Source organism: Geotrypetes seraphini, chromosome 16, assembly GCF_902459505.1.
Source record: "Geotrypetes seraphini chromosome 16, aGeoSer1.1, whole genome shotgun sequence".
In the NCBI taxonomy this organism is placed as follows: domain Eukaryota; kingdom Metazoa; phylum Chordata; class Amphibia; order Gymnophiona; family Dermophiidae; genus Geotrypetes; species Geotrypetes seraphini.
In genome coordinates, this window is record NC_047099.1 from 51,792,816 (window position 1) to 51,812,233 (window position 19,418).

At 41.2% G+C, this 19,418-nt stretch overlaps 1 protein-coding gene across 4 annotated transcripts; it reads left to right on the forward strand.

The window, feature by feature from the left end:
• Positions 1–484: 484 nt before the first annotated feature.
• Positions 485–18,245, forward strand: LOC117349915 (putative selection and upkeep of intraepithelial T-cells protein 1 homolog). 4 transcript variants are annotated; one of them, XR_004537201.1, is made up of 10 exons: positions 485–1,373; positions 2,656–3,009; positions 5,472–5,753; positions 8,761–8,889; positions 11,524–11,544; positions 11,837–11,857; positions 12,154–12,174; positions 12,464–12,484; positions 14,616–14,779; positions 16,393–18,245. XR_004537201.1 is itself a non-coding variant. In XM_033923644.1 (9 exons), the coding sequence occupies exons 1-9, from the start codon at positions 1,256–1,258 to the stop codon at positions 16,476–16,478; spliced, it is 1,053 nt and encodes a 350-aa protein (XP_033779535.1). In that variant the 5' UTR covers positions 485–1,255; the 3' UTR covers positions 16,479–18,245. The 4 variants fall into 4 exon arrangements, 3 of the variants coding, with proteins under 3 accessions (XP_033779535.1, XP_033779536.1, XP_033779534.1); XM_033923644.1 differs by lacking the exon at positions 14,616–14,779; XM_033923645.1 differs by lacking the exon at positions 16,393–18,245 and having other exon boundaries at positions 14,616–15,225.
• Positions 18,246–19,418: the final 1,173 nt, after the last annotated feature.

Below are 19,418 nucleotides of genomic sequence, written 5' to 3' on the forward strand. Positions count from 1 at the left end.
GGTGCTAATTGCTCATAATTGACACCAATTAAGCTTTTTAAATAATTAAATTACGCGCCAATCTAGGTACCTAACTTTAGGTGTCTTTTATAGAATCTATCTGGCAATTACAAGGTGATCTATATAGATTTATCCCCGTTTTGGATAGTGTGGTACTGCTTACAAAGTCAACACTATTGGCGTACCAAGGTGGGGGCATAGGGGCGGTCGGCCCCGGGTGTAAGCTCTAAAGGGGTGCATAGTCGATATACTGGGTACAGAACCTCCCGCTCTACTCTGCCACTCCTGCCATCTACTCATAAGGAAAAAGAGAAGAAAAAAAGTGTACATTTCTGTAGACTCCTCAGTAGGTTAATAATTTTCCATTCCGCACTGGATGGGTGGGTGAAGGTTTCAACTGTATAAATTACACCTGCCATAAAATAACGACAAAGTGTCAAAGTCCAGAGGTGCCATTTCTTTTCACTTTCTCTGAGAAAAACAAGGAAAGCAGATTTTAGAAACAAGTAAAGTTTATGCTGGAAAAGGTAGACAAAACCCTGAACCCTCACCTGTCCCTCCTTCTGCCAAACCACTGCAGGACACAAAAGATCCTTCAAGTTGCTGTTCTGTTTATAGGAATGTTTGCCCTTATGATCAACATCGAGCGACATCCGGAAGAGACTCGGAATGAAAGAACAGAGATGGATTTTCTACTTTCAGACAGTGATACCGAAGGAATGGAAAGTGTTTGTGCGAAGTTATCCTATGATAAATTTCGTCTAGCTCTCTATTCTGGCAGGATGCCCAATTGTGAAAGATTCTGGAGGTGGAGAATTAAAACACCCGCCTTGCTCTCTTGGATGTGACGATAGATAGCAAGGCGGGAATTTTAAATTTCAACGTTTCTGTTGCCATTTTTGATCACCATCCTATGCGAAGGTGTCTGACTCTTGAAGATGCGTTGTGCAAAACAGGCTCTTGTCGAGACAGGTGGAGCAGGATTTGTTTTCAAGCTACAGAGCTAAGTGATTGCTGCCTTTTCATGCTTCATTGGAAGTTTTAAAGAGAGCATTATAGCTCCTGTGTTCCTTATATCTGAACTGCCCATAGGTAATGGGAGACTGTCTGCAAAATTTTTGATTAAACACTGATGGGTTTTTTTGACTGCTCTTGCAATTTTTTGGCATTGCTATATTAATGTAGTTGCAGATTCTACTGAAGTCTTTTTTTCTCCACTTTGCTGTATCTTCTGTTGTTCCACGTTTTGTGGTTTATGTGGCAGCAGTCTCCACATTCCTTCCTTCCTGGATCCCCCTGGAGAATGTGTCTCTCCTCTCTTCCCGGATTTATTCTTCTGTGGATTTCTCATCACTTCCAGACTGGAAATGCGGGTAAGAGTCACTTCATGATTTTCTGGGCTTTTCATATCGGGGGGAATTCTCAGAAAGAGTATTTTGGTTCAAATTTGTGGATTCTTTTCACGCGTGGTCTTTACACAAGTGTGCTTCTCTTTGAATATTGCATTCACTCGCACCTGCTGTTTGTGTGAGCTAAACATTTGGGGCAAAGTATACAAACCACACTAGAACACCCCCAATTCATTCTCCTACTTTGTGAGGTGCCTTAAGTGAGGTGCCTGGTACTGAAAATCTTTCCTCACCCAACTCCACCCCCTTAACTGTCCATGCTCTAGAACAGGGGTGTCCAACCTGTGGCCCGAGAACCGCATGTGGCCCCATGAAGTATTTTGTGTGGCGATACAGTGTTTTCCTCTGCTGTCCCCCGGTGTTTACTGTCTTGCCGGCTCCCTCCTCTGTCTTGCTGCAGCGTTTGCACGTTAGTGCGACCCCAGAAACATTTTTTTCAGCCAATGCGGCCCTCTGAAGCCAAAAGATTGGACACCCCTGCTCTAGAACCTAGTCGGTTTCTAAAGTGGCATCTTTGTAGCACAGATAGCTCTTAAACCCCTGAAAAATCATTCTAAATGCACCTGTAAAATACTCGGCAGTCATGATGAGAGAGTGAAGGCAAAGCAGAGGAGTGGCCTAGTGGTTAGAGCACTTGAGCAGAACCGGGGAAGGCAGGACCATCTCTTGTTCCCTCCGGATGCTGCCTGTGACCTTAGGCAAGTCACTTCACCTGCTAGTGCCTCAGCTACAGACTAAGGTTACATATAATAAATTGTGCTGCCATGTTAGCGTGTGCTAATGATATTAACACGTTATTAGTAAATAAGTCCCACTGCATAAAATAGGACCTTAATACATGTTAGTGTGTGCTAATATGATAAGACCTTTTACTAAATCTAACCCTTCGATCGTCAGCTCTTTAACCACCTGACTTTATAACCGGCCTCTCGCTTGGATTTGGAAGGTGAATAATAAAACCTTAATCCAACTAACGCTTTGTTGACTGGGTCAGGACAAGGGATCCTCTGTGTCCCTCTCTGGCTCGTTCTTCCAGCACTGGAATCTGTAGAAGTATTCGTTCAATCCAACAAGAACACTGTAAAGTTTATCTAGATTTACAAAGAAGAATATTTTTGGAATTATGGATCATTTTCTTTTGCAATTAGCGTAGAAAGTTATACTATACATCACTTTGCATGTTTCATCAATCTGTCTCATATTGTCTATTGCTAATTAATGTCTTTCCATTTATTTATCCCATAAGTAACAGAAGACTTTAAAGTCATCGGCCCTGATCAGCCGGTGGTTGCCGTTCTGGGTGAAGATGCCGTGTTACCCTGCAACCTCATCCCAGCCTCCAGTGCTGAGGACATGCGGGTGAGGTGGTACCGAACCCAATTCGACTCAGTAGTGCACCTGCAAGAGAATGGGGTGGATCAGAAGCAGCATCAGATCCCAGAGTACCGAGGCAGGACAGAGCTGCTCATAAACCACATTTCCAATGGAAGTGTGTTACTGAGGATACGTAATATAACATTATCCGATGAAGGAAATTACACGTGTTTCATTCGGATCGATCCTCACTATAAAGAAGCAACAGTGGAGCTGAAAGTCGCCAGTAAGTGGAAGTTTCATTCTTTTCTGCCTTTCCATCCTTTCTCTGTTTTCTATAACATTGATAGGAGGACAAAAGGAGCCTTTATTACTCTGTGGATACACTGCAGGGCTCTCTGACACTGAGACAAATAAGGCTCCTATTTTCTGTAGTGTCTAGGTCAGAAATGGAACGACCAAGTCCAGCCTGCTTTATAAAAAGCTACCAAATGTGAAGTCTTTTGTAAAATATCTATGTCTTCCCTTAAATGTGCAACCGTGCCATCAAACTACACTCAGGCATTATTTAAACACTGTGGTCAGCATGGATTGCAAACACCGACTCTGGCATTTCTATTTGTAGCTGGAGATTCAGCACTGGGTTGTACCATAGAGGAATTTCTGGGGGTACACCCTGGCTGCCAGCAATTATCTGGGTACCAACAATATTCAGAACCAAATCCAGATAAAGTTTAGGACAGTTTTTTTTGCTATCCTAACTTTATTTGGATACTTACCTTGTTAACAGACTGAATATCACCAATTACCAGGTATCTCCTGCTCTGTCCAGACAGTGGAACTGGAAATCCAGGGATTCTGCTGTGGTATTGTCTAGTTAGTACAGGGGTGGTCAGGGATCAGACCTGTAAGTTACCTGGGTACCCCAAATATTCAGTGACAGTACCTGGCTAATGAACTGGGCTTATGGGACTACATAAATTACTGTTTTTAAGTATGCCAAGGTTAGATATATGGATTATCTCAAATATTTGGGAAAAATTATTTTAATACTACAGCATTCCCATATATATATATATATGATATATGAATTGCCATTATCAAAAAGGATATTGAAGTCAGACTTGGATGTTTAATGGCCAAAGTTGGAAGCACAGAGAAATGTCTATTTTCAAAAGCCGAACCACTAGACATCCAAAAATATTTTCTTTATGCCTCATTTTCAACCGCAGAATTGTTTAAGTTGAAAACGTCCAAATCTAGACCATTTGGACATGGGAGTGGCCATCATTGTGATGGACTGGCCATACAGACATGCCAGTAGAGCAGTGGGGCACCTTAGAGGGTACTGATATGAACGTCACATAGAGTGCTAGATGTATATCTCACCATAACCCCTTATAATTTATGCAGAACCCTCCAAAACTCCCCCAAAACCTACTAGATCCACCTGTCTACCATCCCAAAAGCCTATAAAGCAGTATAGTAGAGTTTTGGTGGCCTCATACTTTCCACAATAAATGGAGTGGTTAGATTAATGATGAAGCAGCAGATGGGTAGTGTTGGAGGCGGAGGATTGTGTATGAGGATGACCTGCAACCAGATGGCTGGATATGTTGAAAACGACCATGGGGATGTCACCGGAAGATCTTACCAGACTGGCACAAAACTGATTTCTTTTTAGATCTGTAATCCATCAAGTCGCTAAGACTTGAACACAAGTCGATGGCATCTGACTATCTAGAGTGGCTTATGGGCCTGGGTTCTCCTCTCTATGGTTCACTAGCCCACCCATCAGGCTTCTTAAGGCACCTGTGAGCAGCTCTACTAGGCTTTCCCATACCAGGTGCTGTTGTTCTAGAGACAGGTATGTACTCTTTCATTCAGATATTTGGGGGATGGGAGAAGAGTCAGTGACCAGTGGGGTCATACCTTTGTATATCTAGTTGTCATCTGGTCAGACTGGGTGCCTTTGTGGCACTTAGGAACTTCTAAAACAGATCTACTTCAGAATGTCTAAGTTCCATCCAAGATGTCTTGGGAAAGGTTCAATTATCATAGGAAGATGTCCACATTAAACACACCCAAAGCCCATCCATAATATGCCTCCCAACATCCCCCCTGGAACTCTGGATGTACAGTGGGCTAAATGCCTCGCTAGACATCCAGAAAAAATGGCTTTAAAAAAATCAGTGCTTGGACATCCTGTAATTAGGACATGCAAGTGCCAACTTATGACGTATTTTTGACATCTTTATTTTTTGACTATGAGCCCCAGGGGGCCTGTGGTACCTAGATAACTTCCATGAGCTGCCAGACATACTGTCTCCCAAGTTGGTCCTGGAATACCCCCTTACCAGTCAGGTCTTTGTATTTCATAGGGATCATACATCTCAGAGGGATATGGGTAGGACAAATGTGTGTCTTAATGTGCGAGGCAACTAATGTGAAAACAATATGGGTAAAAATTAAGTAGATACATAAAACACAGAGCAGAAATAATACCCGTAATAAAACATTTAGAATGCACAAACATAGTGAACAAATAAATTATACAATATTTAAAAAAAAATGAAATGTAAACTGGAAGTTATGGAAACACAGTTATGGACAATAAGACGCTACCAAATAAGCTGAGGAGCCTATGCTATGTTGTTAGTCTATTAATACTTAATATTGAGTTTCCATAGCATATATCACTAGCCCCTCTCACATGGCTCCTTCTACTCTGATGTTCTTTTCCATAAGGTCTGGGCCATGTTTCTTCCATCTCTGTGAATGACCATCAGGATAGAGGGATAATGGTCCTATTTGAATCTTCTGGATGGTATCCAGAGCCTGAAGTGACCTGGAGACAAGAAGATGGACAGAGTCTCATGCCAGCATCTGAAACAGAAACACAAGAGCAGAATGGTTTGTTCAAGATCAAAACTTCCCTTCATATGAGAACAAATTTGCACGGCAAGGTTTCCTGTCACATCAGAAACACCCTCCTGAACCAAGAGAGAGAATTGGTGATTTCTAAAGCAGGTCAGTTACAGTAATAGAGAGAAGTTTTAGTAATATAAAGTGTTCATGTGACTGAAATCTACTTTATATCATGAAGTCAGCAAAACAACTAGAATGAGATCCAGAGAAGGTTATTACATGGTAATGGTTATTACATAGCACAGTAATACAAAGTCTTTCCCCAGGTGAAAAGTTCTGTATTTTGTTCAGATTTTAAAAATCTCAAATATTAAAAGCCTGAGTTAACATAAGTAATCTGTAGTACAAAGTATTATTGTGACAAAATTGGATTTCTATAATTCACTGTTGATGGACATTGCGAAAGTTAATATTAAAACACTGCAAGTCGTTCAGAACGCCTCAGCGAGAATGATTACGGGAATGGCCTGGAATGAGCACATCAGTCCAGTATTGAAACGATTGCATTGGTTGCCAATTGGCATGAGGATTGAGGTGATCTACGGGGTGGCTCCCTGGTATCTAACTCAAATGTTGAAACATTATACACCTCTTAGATCCTTGAGATCTCAGTCTGCAAAGCGACTGTCACTTGAAGTAACACACTCTAGGAAGACACAATATCAGCAGTCTCAGTAGCGGGTCCACGTTGGTGGAATGCACTGCCAGGATACTTGAGATTATGTAGGGACAAAGGGGTCCTTTTACTAAGGCGCGCTAACTTAAAAATGTCTTAAAAAGCAACTAAAAACCTTTTTATTTGTTAAGGCTTTTTATTGTGAAAGTTATTTTAGAGCTTTGTAAGCACATTCGTTTATGGAAAGGGGTTCTTATGATACTGTTTTTGCAATGTTTGTATGTATCTAAATATGCATGTTTTGTGTAGTTATTAAGTGGAAAAGGAATTTTTTAAATAAATAAATAATCTAAGTAGAAAAATTGAACTCTAACCCCCTCCTTTACTAACGCGTAGTATGGGTTTTAACGCCGGCTGCGGTGGTAATTGCTAAACTAAACTAAACCTTAGGTTTGTATACCGCATCCTCACCACAATTGTAGAGCTCGGCACGGGTTTACAAGAGTTGGGAGAGAAAGGAACTCCAATGAAGGTTAAAGGATAAAGTGAGAAGAATATTAGGAGAGCTTAGAATGCCAGAGAAGGAGTAAGTATTACATGTTTGAGAATAGCCAGGTTTTCAGATGTTTGCAGAAAAGTTGGAGAGCTCAGGTTCCGAAGAGGGGAGGTAAGGTTGTTCCAGAGCTCAGTGATTCTGAAGGGGAGGGAGGTCCCTAGTTTTCCTGCACGGGAAATGCCTTTTAGTGAAGGGAAAGATAGTTTTAGTTTGTGGGTGGGTCTGGTGGTATTAGGATTTGAGGAGTTCCAAGAAAGTGGGATAAAGGGAACTGCTCTGACACTCATAGGAATTCTATGAGTGTTGGAGAAGTTACTACCACTGCCGATGCTAAAACCCGCACTACACGTTAGTAAAGGAGGGGTAAGTTAGGATATTTTCAATTTGTAATATATTTTATAAAAAACTCTGACCATGGAATTTTTTGTAAGATAACTTTGAGGCCTTGGTAATAACAAATGCATTTGATGGCATGTATAGCTGGAACAGCCATTCTCCAAACAAACATGTTACATCCCCTCCTTCCCAAAGAAATGTAGCATGTGGGCTCGGCATGACACTTACCCAGGTAAATAGTGGATTTTGCAATCTAAAATTCTAAGTGCCAACATTTACACTTGTGAAAGCCAGATTTTACAAACCTGCATATCCAAAGAAAGCTACTTAAGAAGCCAAGCTCCAAACATCAAAATCATGCATTTTCAAGGTGGTTTTAAAAGCCAGAGAAGTAAGCACAATTGTCCCTCCAAACCCCAACTCCAAACATACATGGGATCAGGTGTAAATGATGAGATTTATTCTTATCCTTAATTTCCTTTCCTTGAATCCTGACAGACTACTCCAAAACCTATGGGTTTTGTCCCCTTGCCAGCAGATGGAGACAGAGGTTTCTGATTATAATCACTATAAGGAGAGGTGCAGCTAGGAACCTTTCATGCTAATTTCAAAGCCACTCCAATAACAGCAAGAGAATTAAGAAGAAATTTTTTCAAAAAACCAACTGAACCCCAAGGCCAAAATTATAGGAAATTAATACCAACTTAGAACATACTGTAGGCTAACTGGTGCCAGAACAAGACTCCCCCCAAAATAACATATTCTGTTGGGATATAAAATTTTATAGTAAATGCTTAAACTGGTGCTGTTGCCCCCAAAATATTTAAACACTCCTACTAGGCACACAGAACGTTTGCCAAGACCACTCTAGAAACAAAGGTTTATCTTAATACAAAACGAACCTCAGAGAACCAAGCACTGCTTCTGAAATGAACCATAAATGGCTTCAAAATGTTCAAATAATAGGCTCCTCTAACTGGGGTGGGGGGAGCACAGTAAAAAACTCAAAAGGCAAATAAACATAGGGGGTCTTTTATTAAGGCAAATTTAGCACGTGCTAAATGTTAACACATCCGTAGGATATAATGGGCATTTAGTGCATGCTAAATCAGCTAGCGTGCCTTAGTTAAAGACCCCCTCATGAGAAAAACCTTTGCTTCCATCCACCAGTTGAGCTAAATACAGAAAAGAAAAAACTCAGACCTTGGCCAACACAAAATAACAGCAAAAAGACAAAAAAAACCCCGCAAAATCACACAGATTTAGTCAAAATTGCTGCTCCATCAGTACTTATTGCCAAATGGTTGCCAGGTTAAAGTCTTAAAGGATCCAATGGTGGCCATAAACACTCTGTCCCCAATACAAGATTGTAATCCAAATGAAGCCAGGGATCAGGGCACAGTCTTCCCCCTTCAACAAGAGCCTTGTTTCGCAATGCTTTTGCTGCTTCAGGAAAGAAGGAAGCTAAGAAACACTCAAGAAATAGGACCATGTCAAGAGAGGTGTAGTTAGCTTTTCAAGAATAGCAAAGTTTTTTCATGTGCTTCAGGAATGATTTAAAGTTCACCTTATCTAGTTTTATTTCGTTTATTTCTTTTCAGATTTATTTTACCAGCGGGTGTCCCGTTGGGTGATCTTTCTCATCATTCTCCTGATATCTGTGATAATCTTGTGTGGTTTACTGGCTGTGTTGGGTGTTTACCTTTTGAGAAAGGAAAGGCAAGAGAAAGGTAAAATAGTCCTCTTCCATCCCTCCATCCCCCCCCCCCCCAACCTTGACAGTGTCTTTGGAGACTCACAGGGTATGAGAGGAACAGCTGGATGGGAACAATTTACTCATGGAATTTGTTATTGGAATAGGTGGTTGGAATTGGATCTGGGATTAAAAAGGAGTTGGACAGGTACCTGGAAGAAAAGTCCATACATCTTTCCTAAGAGGTGTAGTGGATTTACTCTTTGGAATCCTGCTGGGTACTTATAATTTGGATTGGTCAATGTTGGAAACAAAAGGCTGAGCTTCATGGCTTTGGTCTGATTTGGAATGGCAATTCTTATGTTCTCATGAGTAAGCCCTAGAAAAATGTTCAAAACATTGTCAATGTCTCTACGTTCACTAATTCTTTCCTTGTCTCTCTTTTGTTTTGTTTTTTTATAACAAATCTTTCTGAGAATAATAGTAAGTAGTTTTCTAAAAATTTATGTGGCTATTTAGCTCGTTATCCACATATTTCCTGGTTTATAAATGTCTGACAAATGTTTGTCTTCCTGGTGGAAGGTTCTGGTGTGGTCTCAGAAGCTCTGGTAGAGTGGTATCAGTGGGGTGCAATTAAAATGATCAGAGACTATAAAAAGTCCAACTCTGCTCCCAGTAGGAGACAGACTTGCACATCTTACTCAACTTTTCTTGTTCCAGGGACCTTGATCCATCTTTCAATCCTAGCTTAAAATGAAACAAAACAAAAATAAAATAAAATAAAAGACAGAATATAAACTTCTATTCTATATGGAAACAGAAGAAAGCATTTCTTTGCCAGAAATTGTGGTGCCACGGCCAGAGACATTAGGAATTTCTGATTTCAGGAATGCAGATAGTACTACCTGAAAATGGGCTTCTACGAGAGATAATCCCTTTAGCTCTAACCTGGGAGATGGAGGACGTTCTCCTAGGAGCCTAAAGGTGCCATTTTGAATCTGCCAGGTACCTTGGTCTTAGCGGTAAACTCAGAGTACCACCACTAGTGGTCATGCTGCCCTATAAGAGGAGGGGCACTATATGTATATGTGTGGGGAAGGGGGGAGGGGGTCCTACAGCCTTTACGGGTTCTGGTTCAGGCTCACGCTTTGTATGTGCCTTAGAGCAGGTTGTAGAGCCAAAGGTGTTTTTTTTTTTTTTTTTTTTTAATGGTATGGCTCCTGATGGCTTATCTCAACTGGATGAGTTCCCTATAGGACAAAGAATTGCTATCTGTTGATTTTTCCATAATTCAAGTCAGCTCATTGTAAAAAAATATTAAGATTATTATTCTTTCTTATAAAGCAGTTCAGACTTGGAATAATCTTCCTTTTTTTTTTCTTCTTTTGTCTACATTTTTTTTTAAAGGAACAATTCACTTCAAAGGTAGGCACTGGAGATACTGGCCTTGAAAACCCTGGCCTACATTTCTGGCGCCTACCTTTCCCAAATGTGCGATTCTCTAAATGGTGTCATTGTGTGCTAGACACACAATCAATGGCCACTTTTAAGGCAGCCAATGACAATGGTGTCATTTATAGATTTCGGGCATAACTGTTTTTAAAATTTCTTTGTTATACATGTATTGATGATCTTATTATGAACTGCTTTGGCACAAGTATAGGGGTACGGTGGTCTATAAGTGTTGAATTAGATTAGGATAGATTCTGCAGAGGTATCTACAAGGAAAATTCTGCCTCTTTGCAAATGATCTGGAGATCTGTAACAGGTGAGCACTCCAGATGAAGAAGAAGAGATCTGTACAATTCATTAGTATGCTCTAATTCTCCGCAAGTTTGTTTTGCTCTAGCAAAGCTTTCTGCTGATAATGGTGAGTCTTTTTATAATTATTTATTGTAAAGGAAACTATTCCAAATCAATCCTTAGAATTGTAGGTAGCTGGTGGTGTGACGATCCCCTGAGTAATTGTCTGCTTGGTGTGGAGGTGGAAGATCTCACATGTCACCTAGATAATATTTTAGAGAATGTGGGAGAGGAGCTGACTTTTGTGGTTTAGTGAGTGATGACCTAAGATAAACAGAGAATTAATTTGTTTCACTTGAAAATAATTTTCAAATCATCATCTGATTATATATAGTGATTTTTCCCTCTTTTGGGTTTTTTTTTTTCAAATTTATTAATTCTTTTGATTAATCGCTTAATCATAGTTCTAAGCGATGAACAATTTAAAATACATTCAAAGGGAAACAATGCAATACAATACAATACAAACTTTGAACAATACAATAAGGTTAAAAATTAAATCATCATATTCATAACATAAGGTAAAAAGGGGATGTGAAATACAATGTAATATAGAAAAGTAGAACAAAAAAGGAAAGGTACACGAGGGAAAGAAATAAAGGCATATTAATAAAATAAAATCAATGACCTGGGTATTAAAAGATTAAATATCAAAGGCATCTTTAAAAAGAAATGTTTTTAAATTACTTTTGAATCTTTTGTTTTATTTAGAAAATCTTTCTGCTGATAATTGTGACTAATTATTATTTTCTGAGGCTGAAACTATTGCAGTTCCTAAGTCAGTGAAAGGAAATTTAGGTAGTTGGGTGGCTGATGGACATGACCATTGCTTTAGTAATTGATTCTCCCCTCTTATGTTTTCTTGTAGCAAAGCTTTCTGCAGATGTTGGTGAGTAATTTTATAACTATTTATTGTAACATAAATTATTCCAAGTCAATCTTTAGAAATGTAAGTGGGTGTGAGGATCCCCTTGGTATGGAAGTGGAAGACCTCACATGTCACCTAAATAATATTTTAGACTAGAGAGTGTGGCAGAGGAGCCGGCTATTGTGGTGTATGTGAGGAAGGGTCTGATGTAGACAGGGAATGAATTTTATCCCTTAAGAGCAAGTCCTGGAGGAAGTTTCAAGTCATCGTCTGATTGTGTGCACTGATTATCCCTTCTTTTGTTTTCTTGTAGATAAACTTTCTGCTGATAATGGTGAGTAATTTTATGATAATTTTCTGAGGCTGAAACTATTCCAATTCCTAAGTCAATGAATAGAAATGTAGGTATCTGGTTGGCAGGTGGTTGTGAGGATCCCCTTGGTGTGGAGGTAGAAGACCTCACATGTCTCCTAGAAATATTTTAGGGAGTGTGGGAGAGAAACTGACTGCTGTGATTATTTGAGGAAGGATCTGAGGTAGACAGGGAATTAATTTTATCCCTTGAGAGCACGTCTTGGAGAAAGTTTCAAGTCACTGTGTGCATTGATTTTCTCTATTTCTTTATTATAGAAAAGCTTTCTGCTGAAAATGGTGAGTAGTTTTGTAATTATTTTCTCAGGCTGAAACTATTCTACTCAATGAATAGAAATGTGGGTATCTGGGTGGATGGTGAGTGTGAGGATCCTCTGGTGTGGAGGTGGAAGATCTCACATGTCACCTAGATAATATCTTAGAGAGTGTGGGAGAGGAGCTGGCTGTTGAGCAAGGAGCTGAGATAAACAGAGAATTAATTTTTTCCCCATGAGAGTAAGTCCTGCAGGAATTTTCAAACCATCATCTGATTGTATATAGTGATTTTTCTCTCTTTTGTTTTATGTAGAAAATCTTTCTGCTGATAATGGTGAGTAATTTTATAATAATTTCCTGAAGCTGAAACTATTCCACTTCCTAAATCAATGAATAGAAATGTAGGGAGCTGGGTGGCTGATGAAGATGACCATTGCTTTAGTAAAAGAAAAAACCAGGCAGACCTGTCGGTAACACAGGGGAGTGAATTCCATCCATGTTTAGCATGTAATGCGCAATTTAGTCATCTCCACTGGTGAGCAAAAAGTATCGTATCAAGAGTAAGATGACACTGATACCCCAGGAGTGGCCTCCCAGCCAGCAGAGACTCCCCAGTGTTTGACCCATCATTATAATGCACAGGTACCCAAGACATTAACCCCCTCTTCTACGAAACTGCGCTAGCAGTTTTTAGCGCAACGAGCAGCACTGAATGGCCCACACTGCTCCTGACGCTCATTGAGGTCCTATGAGCGTCGGGAGCGGCGCAGGCCATTCAGCGCGGCTCCCCGTGCTAGAAATCGCTAGCGCAGTTTTGTAGCAGAGGGGATAAGAGTATGCTAGCTACATTTGCCCTCCCTTTTCTCAGAATCATCCCACCCATCCCCCTTAACACCTATCCGCACAAACAAGAACTCTTAACAGCCCCATGCCTAACCCTCCCCCTCCTTATCCTTGTCCAAACCAGAAACCCAAATATCAAACCATATACTCTTTTTCACAAACTTCTTCCCCCATCCATCCATCCTCATATGAAACCCTCCCTTCCTCATACCACAATCCAAACTCTTATGAGCCCACATAGCACTCAGCCCACTCCCTCCCTCCCTATCCACACACAGATAGAAAACAATAAATCCATCAGTTTGTTGAAACAAATAGCCTCTAACTTCCACTGTAATTGTCTGTACGCCGGGATCACCACCTCAAGTCCCAGCTGAAGCTGGAAGGGTCTCCTCCAACCAGTGGTGAGACAGTCCTAGCTATGGATAGGTCTGAGTTTCATCTGCAGCCAGCTTTGTTACGTAGGTGAGCAAAAGGATAGTAGGTTAGCCCATTAAATGGGAAACTCCTGCAAGGTGCACAAGGTAGTCGAAAACACAAAAGCAGACCACAGAGTGATGGCTACGTGTGCCCACATAATGAATACTATAAGCTGTTCCACTTAGTCAAGGAAAGAATACCCTCCAGACACTAGACATTTAGCAGCACAACAAAGATGGAGAGCAAGTGAGTCAACATGACCCAAATCTCAGAAGTCCTTAAAAAAGGTCCGTTTAGCCAGAAAATAAAGAAAAATACCTACTCGGAACTCAAAGGTCCCAAAGAGGATCTGTGATAGGAAATAACAGAGATTCTCAGGCTCTTGACACACTGTTCACCAATTGTATCTGGCAGTATATTTCAAACAGGATTGGGTAAAACAGCAAAACCCAAATAGCACTAAAGGATTGGACAACATTGGCCCCTTACCTCATTCTCAGAATCGCAAGCTATTGTAACATCCCAATTAAGGGTGTCAGGTCAAAAGCGTGCCAGGACAAAGGTGCGAGCAGACAACTGAGCGCAGTGCGGAGGCGCGCGCCGAAGAAAAAGACTGTTTTTAGGGGCTACGACGGGGTGTGTTGGGGGGGAACCCCCCCCACTTTACTTTATACAGATCACGCTGCGTTGTGGGGGGTTTGGGGGGTTGTAACCCCCCACATTTTACTGAAAACTTAACTTTTTCCCTGTTTTCAGGGAAAAAGTTATGTTTTCACTAAAATGTGGGGGCTTACAACCCCCCAAACCCCCCACAACGCCGCCGCGATCTGTATTAAGTAAAGTGGGGGGGGGGGGGCTCCCCAGCAAAACCCTCCATCACAGCCCCTAAAAACAGTCTTTTTCTTCGGCACACGCCTCCGTCTTGCGCTCAGTTGTCGGCGCGCGCCTTTGTCTTCCGCGTTACTGTCTATGAACCCAATTAAGAAGGTAGCTTGTCTAGGAAAACACGGAGCTCCTCAGGTGTGCTCATGGTCACCAAGCTATTGTTATGCGTGATCCGTAATCTGGCAGGATAGTTCAGTGTGAATTTGATGCTATGAGCATGCAATTGGGAGCAGTACGGTGCAAGAGCTTGACACTGCGCCAAATCTTTAGCTGAAAAATCTTGAAATAATAGCAATTTTGTGCCTTTATGTTCCAAGGATCTGTGCTGGCGATATAGTTCCAACAACTTGGTTTTGATGGCATCATTTAAGTAGCGTGCAATTACAGGCCACGGCCTCGTGCCCTCTTCATGCCACAGATCAACTGTGCACTCTCTCCACATGGGCAGGCTCCGCATCCTGTGGAAGATCCAAAGCCTGAGGTATGCATTGTTCCACCAGATCCGTTAATTTCTTCTCTCTCACCACTGTGGGAACTCCATTAACCCACACGTTGTTATGCCGTCCGCGGTTCTCCTGGTCCTCCACCGGGTCTTCCATAATTTTTAATTTGAACTCTGGTATTTGGATTCACGCTGTCCCAAGTGATCCTCTTGGGTTGAGAGGTGTTCTTCTACCTGCTGGAGCCGATTCGCATATCCAGAAATACTGTCCTTTCGTTCCCCTAGGACTAAGTGCAGTTTGGCAAGTTTATCATCTAGTAACTGGGAGAGGTGTTGCTATCCTTCAGTGCAATTGCTGTGGTCTAGACTAACAGAATAGTGAGAAGTTTCTCTTGTTCCATTTGCATTACAAGCAATAAAGCAGTCGGAGGAAGCAGGGGAAGCGAAGCTCACCCTCGAAGCGTCCACTCGGGTGTCCACCATCATGCGACTCCTTTGATAATTCTTGCTATTAAATATTATCTGATCAAACTTATCCAAGTAACTTTAGAAAGTCAGCATTGAACATCAGCATAGTTTAGCTAAACTGATTGCACCCTGGATCCTTTCTAATTCTGCCTCTAGTTGTCTGACTAAATTATGTCAAGACAACATTTAACTACAGAGCAGGAGAGAAGGGATTAATATCATAGTAACACAATAAATGACAGCAGATAAAAACCTGAACGGTCCATCCATTCTACCCTGTAATCACATGTAATACAAGTTCATGATTAAATTAAAATGTCTTTTTTCTTTCTTATTTCTGGGTCAAAGACATTAGAGGTTTATCTAATACTGTCCTTAGGTTCCAACTAGTGGCATAGTAAGGGGAGGCAGTCCACTCTGGGCACCGTCTTACTGGGGGCACCGGCACCCCGCCTCCATTCCGCCCCCTCCCCCCAACTCCTTCCCCCACCGTGTGCGCGCCTTTATTTCCCTCCACTGTACTTGTAGCTCTTCACCAGTGCAAGCAACAACTCCAACCTGCTCCTCATGCCAGCGTCAGTGCTCTCTGACGTCACTTCGGTACTGTGCCTAGGAAGGGACGTCAAGAGGGAGAGCTGGCGGTGGCATCAAGTTAGTAATGCTGCTCACACCGGCGGAGTTAGAGGTACGGAGAAAGGGAAAGGGAAGGGAATGAGTGCGTACCACAGGGGGGTGGGGAAGGAGGGGAGGTGGCACCACCCTAGGCACCTTTCATCCTCCCTACGTCACTAATTCAACTACTGGAGTTGAAGCTCACTCTGGCCTATGGAAACCATCTCCTTTGTAGGATTCAGACTGTGAACGTTTGATCATTCATATTCTAATTAGAGATCCTCTGTGTTCATCCCACACTTTTTTTGAACTTCATCATCTTTTCCCTCTCCACCACCTCCCTTGGGAGGACATTCCAGGCATCCAACACAATCTCTTTGAAAAAGAATTTCCTAACATTACTCTTACGTCTACCCCCAACCACATCTAATGACTTGTTTGAATGGCTTCCGCACTTACCGGTACCCAGATACATCTTTTGAATAACAATCTTGCTAAGGGTAGTAAAATGATAGACATTTTTTTATACAAACTAGCTTCTTCAATTTTTATCTCTTTCTATTTTTATGCAGAATCTCTTCATTCAGAACTTGGCAAGTTTCTAGTCTCAAGTACAGTAAAACCTTGCTTTGCGGGGGGCGCTGTTGAGCCCGAATAAGATGGTCACTTGATTGCTTAGCTCCAGCAACCTCTTTTATTATCTTTATCTTCCGACCTATTTACTTCAACTGGAATTTAAATTATCCTGCCTCATCAACTGCTTAATTGATGGCTTCTAAACAAACCAGCAAAAGGCACAAGCCAGAGCCTCAATCTCCTGCAAAATCACCTGCTAGCAATCCTGAAATTCCCTCCAAGAATGATCTTTGGGAGGCAATTAACGCTCTCCAGGATATTATGACTGAAACCAAAGATGCCACTAATGAGATCAGAGACGAACTGGCAATGATGAATTCTGAACTTACAACACTCAAAGCAAAAGTTGCTGACTTGGAAATAAAGATGGTGACATCTGAACCTAACATCAAAGCCCTCCAAAGCCACGTGAAGCGCATGTTAGCAATTGAAAGAAAACTCGAGGAAGCCATTAATAGATCCAGGAGGAATAACGTCCGCTTACTCGGCATTCCAGAGGGAAGAGAGGCAATAATATAATTAGCTTCCTTGAATCCTTCATTCCTATACTCTTAAACCTGCAGTTTTCAAAGGACTTTGAAATTGAATGCGTGCACAGGACTCCATCTTCGCACCAACTGTGAGACAGACACCCCAGACCTATCATCTTTAAAATTCTAAGATATCCACAGGTGCTGGAAATTATGCAAAAGACACAATCGCTTCCACCCCTCACTTATGAAGGTATCACTATTATGATGCTACCAGATCTCCATAAAACCACAGTGACAACAGCTCCTTGCTTTCCAACCTCAGCTAAAGAAAATAGGCACACGCTTTGATCTTTTTTTACTATGCACGGATGCGATTTACATACCAAAACCAGACCAAGGATTTCCTTGATCCCGAGCAGCTATCCTCCTTCATCAAAGACAAGCTACCGACTCCAATTGACTCTGTCTGATCCTGACAATTGATCTCTCACTCTGACTCGTTGTTTACACGTGCCTAATGGAGATCTTATCTCCCACTGTTTTACAACACAGTGCTCTGCTCTGGCTGTCTACCAGACTCCTTCCTTGACTGGTATCGCTAATATTCACAGTGTTTCTTGGACTTTTATATTCAGTTGTTTATCTACTTTATTAGCTATTTGCTATATGGAAGTTGCATATATGTAATATCTTTCATCTGGTTGCTGGTTTTGCTTTCTTTCACTTGACTGTCTGGCCACTGTTTTTCCAGCCACCCGAGTTTTGCTGTGTGCAGCAGGCTATTTTCATTTGCCTTATTGTATGCTTTAGTACTTCTTTCTTTCAGGATGTTAATGCTAATACTTGTTATTGCTTTTCAGAGCTCCTTTCCGTTAATCCAACCTGTCTTTATACCATGGCTCCAAACGCTTTTGAATAATCTCTCATGCCTCTCACAATAATTTCCCTTAATGTCAGCGTTAAAGTCCCTTAGAGTTGAATCCACTCCAGGTGGTGATGGGTTCACTGTAGAGTTTTATAAATCATTTCAAATTACCCTTTTGCCTCATCTTTTAAATTTATATCAAGCCCAACTAACTAAAGGTTGCATCTCAGGTACTATGGCAGAATCTCTAACTATTGTTTTGCCAAAGCCAAATAAAGATCCCATGTTGGTTGCAAATTATAGGCCAATTTCTTTGATCAATGTAGATGGGAAATTGTTGGCTAAGTTATTGGCATTGCACTTGGCCAAGGCTCTCCCTTATATTATAGGTATGCAACAAACGGGGTTCGTTGCTCAAAGGCATTCTTCAAACAACACCAGGCTGGCTTTTCACATGTTAAATTTAACAAAAGCCATTGAAGATCCGGCCTTCTCTGTGTCCTTGGATGCAGAGAAGGCCTTTGATCGCGTGGAGTGGACCTTCATGTATCAAGCAATGGATTGGTTTGGTATTGGTTCCGGATTTATATAAATGATTCAAACTTCGTATAGTTCCCCTTTTGCTAGACTATATAGTAATAATACTTTTTCAGAACGCTTTCGTCTGGAGAGGGGAGTTAGACAAGGATGTCCATTATCTCCTTTGCTGTTTGATATTGTTCTGGAACCCTTGCTTTTGGCTATTCAACAGGTAAAGGAGATGCAGGGTATTCCTTATGCAGGTTGGGAATATAAAGTCTTTCCGTATGCAAATGATATATTGCTTCATTTGAGGAATCCTGAAACTACCATTCCATCATTACTAGATTTGATTGATAGATTCGGAAAATTTTCTGGATATAAAATAAATGGGAGTAAATCAGAGGTTCTTCCGCTAAATGTACACTGTCCAAAAGGATTATTTGACACATTCCCTTTTCTTTGGAAGGAAGAGGGTATAAAATATTTAGGGCTTCTTTTATCAAGCCGCGCTAGCGGGGTTAGCGCATCGGACATCTCATCACGCGCTAACCCCCGCGGCCAGCTAAAAAACTAACGCCTGCTCAATGCAGGCATTAGTGGCTAGCACGGAAGGTGGTTTAACGTGCGGTGTTACGCGCATTAAACCCCTACCGCAGCTTGATGAAAGGACCCCTTAGGCATTTGGATTAAGAAAACGTTGGAAGAAATGATGACAGTAAATGAAAGATCCTTATTGCTAAAGGTATCAGAAATGTTGAAGCATCTGTCTTGGTGGGGGAGAGTTCAGAGAGTTAAAATGATAATTTTGCCTGTGATTTGTTACCAAATGGGTATGTTGCCAGTTTATTTTCAGGGGTCCTTTTATAAGAAATTAAATAGCGTTCTTACTAAATTTATTTGGCTGGGTAAAACTGCAAGAATTGCTTTAGTATCTTTTCAAAAACCAATTGCAGTGGGTGGGGTAAATTTTCCTAATTTTATAGGTATCATAAGGCCTATATACTACATCAGGATATGTATTGGATCCTCCCCGAACTCATGGAACATCTCCCTGATTGGTTATATTTAGAGTGTCAAATGATGTCCCCATTATGGGGTCTTT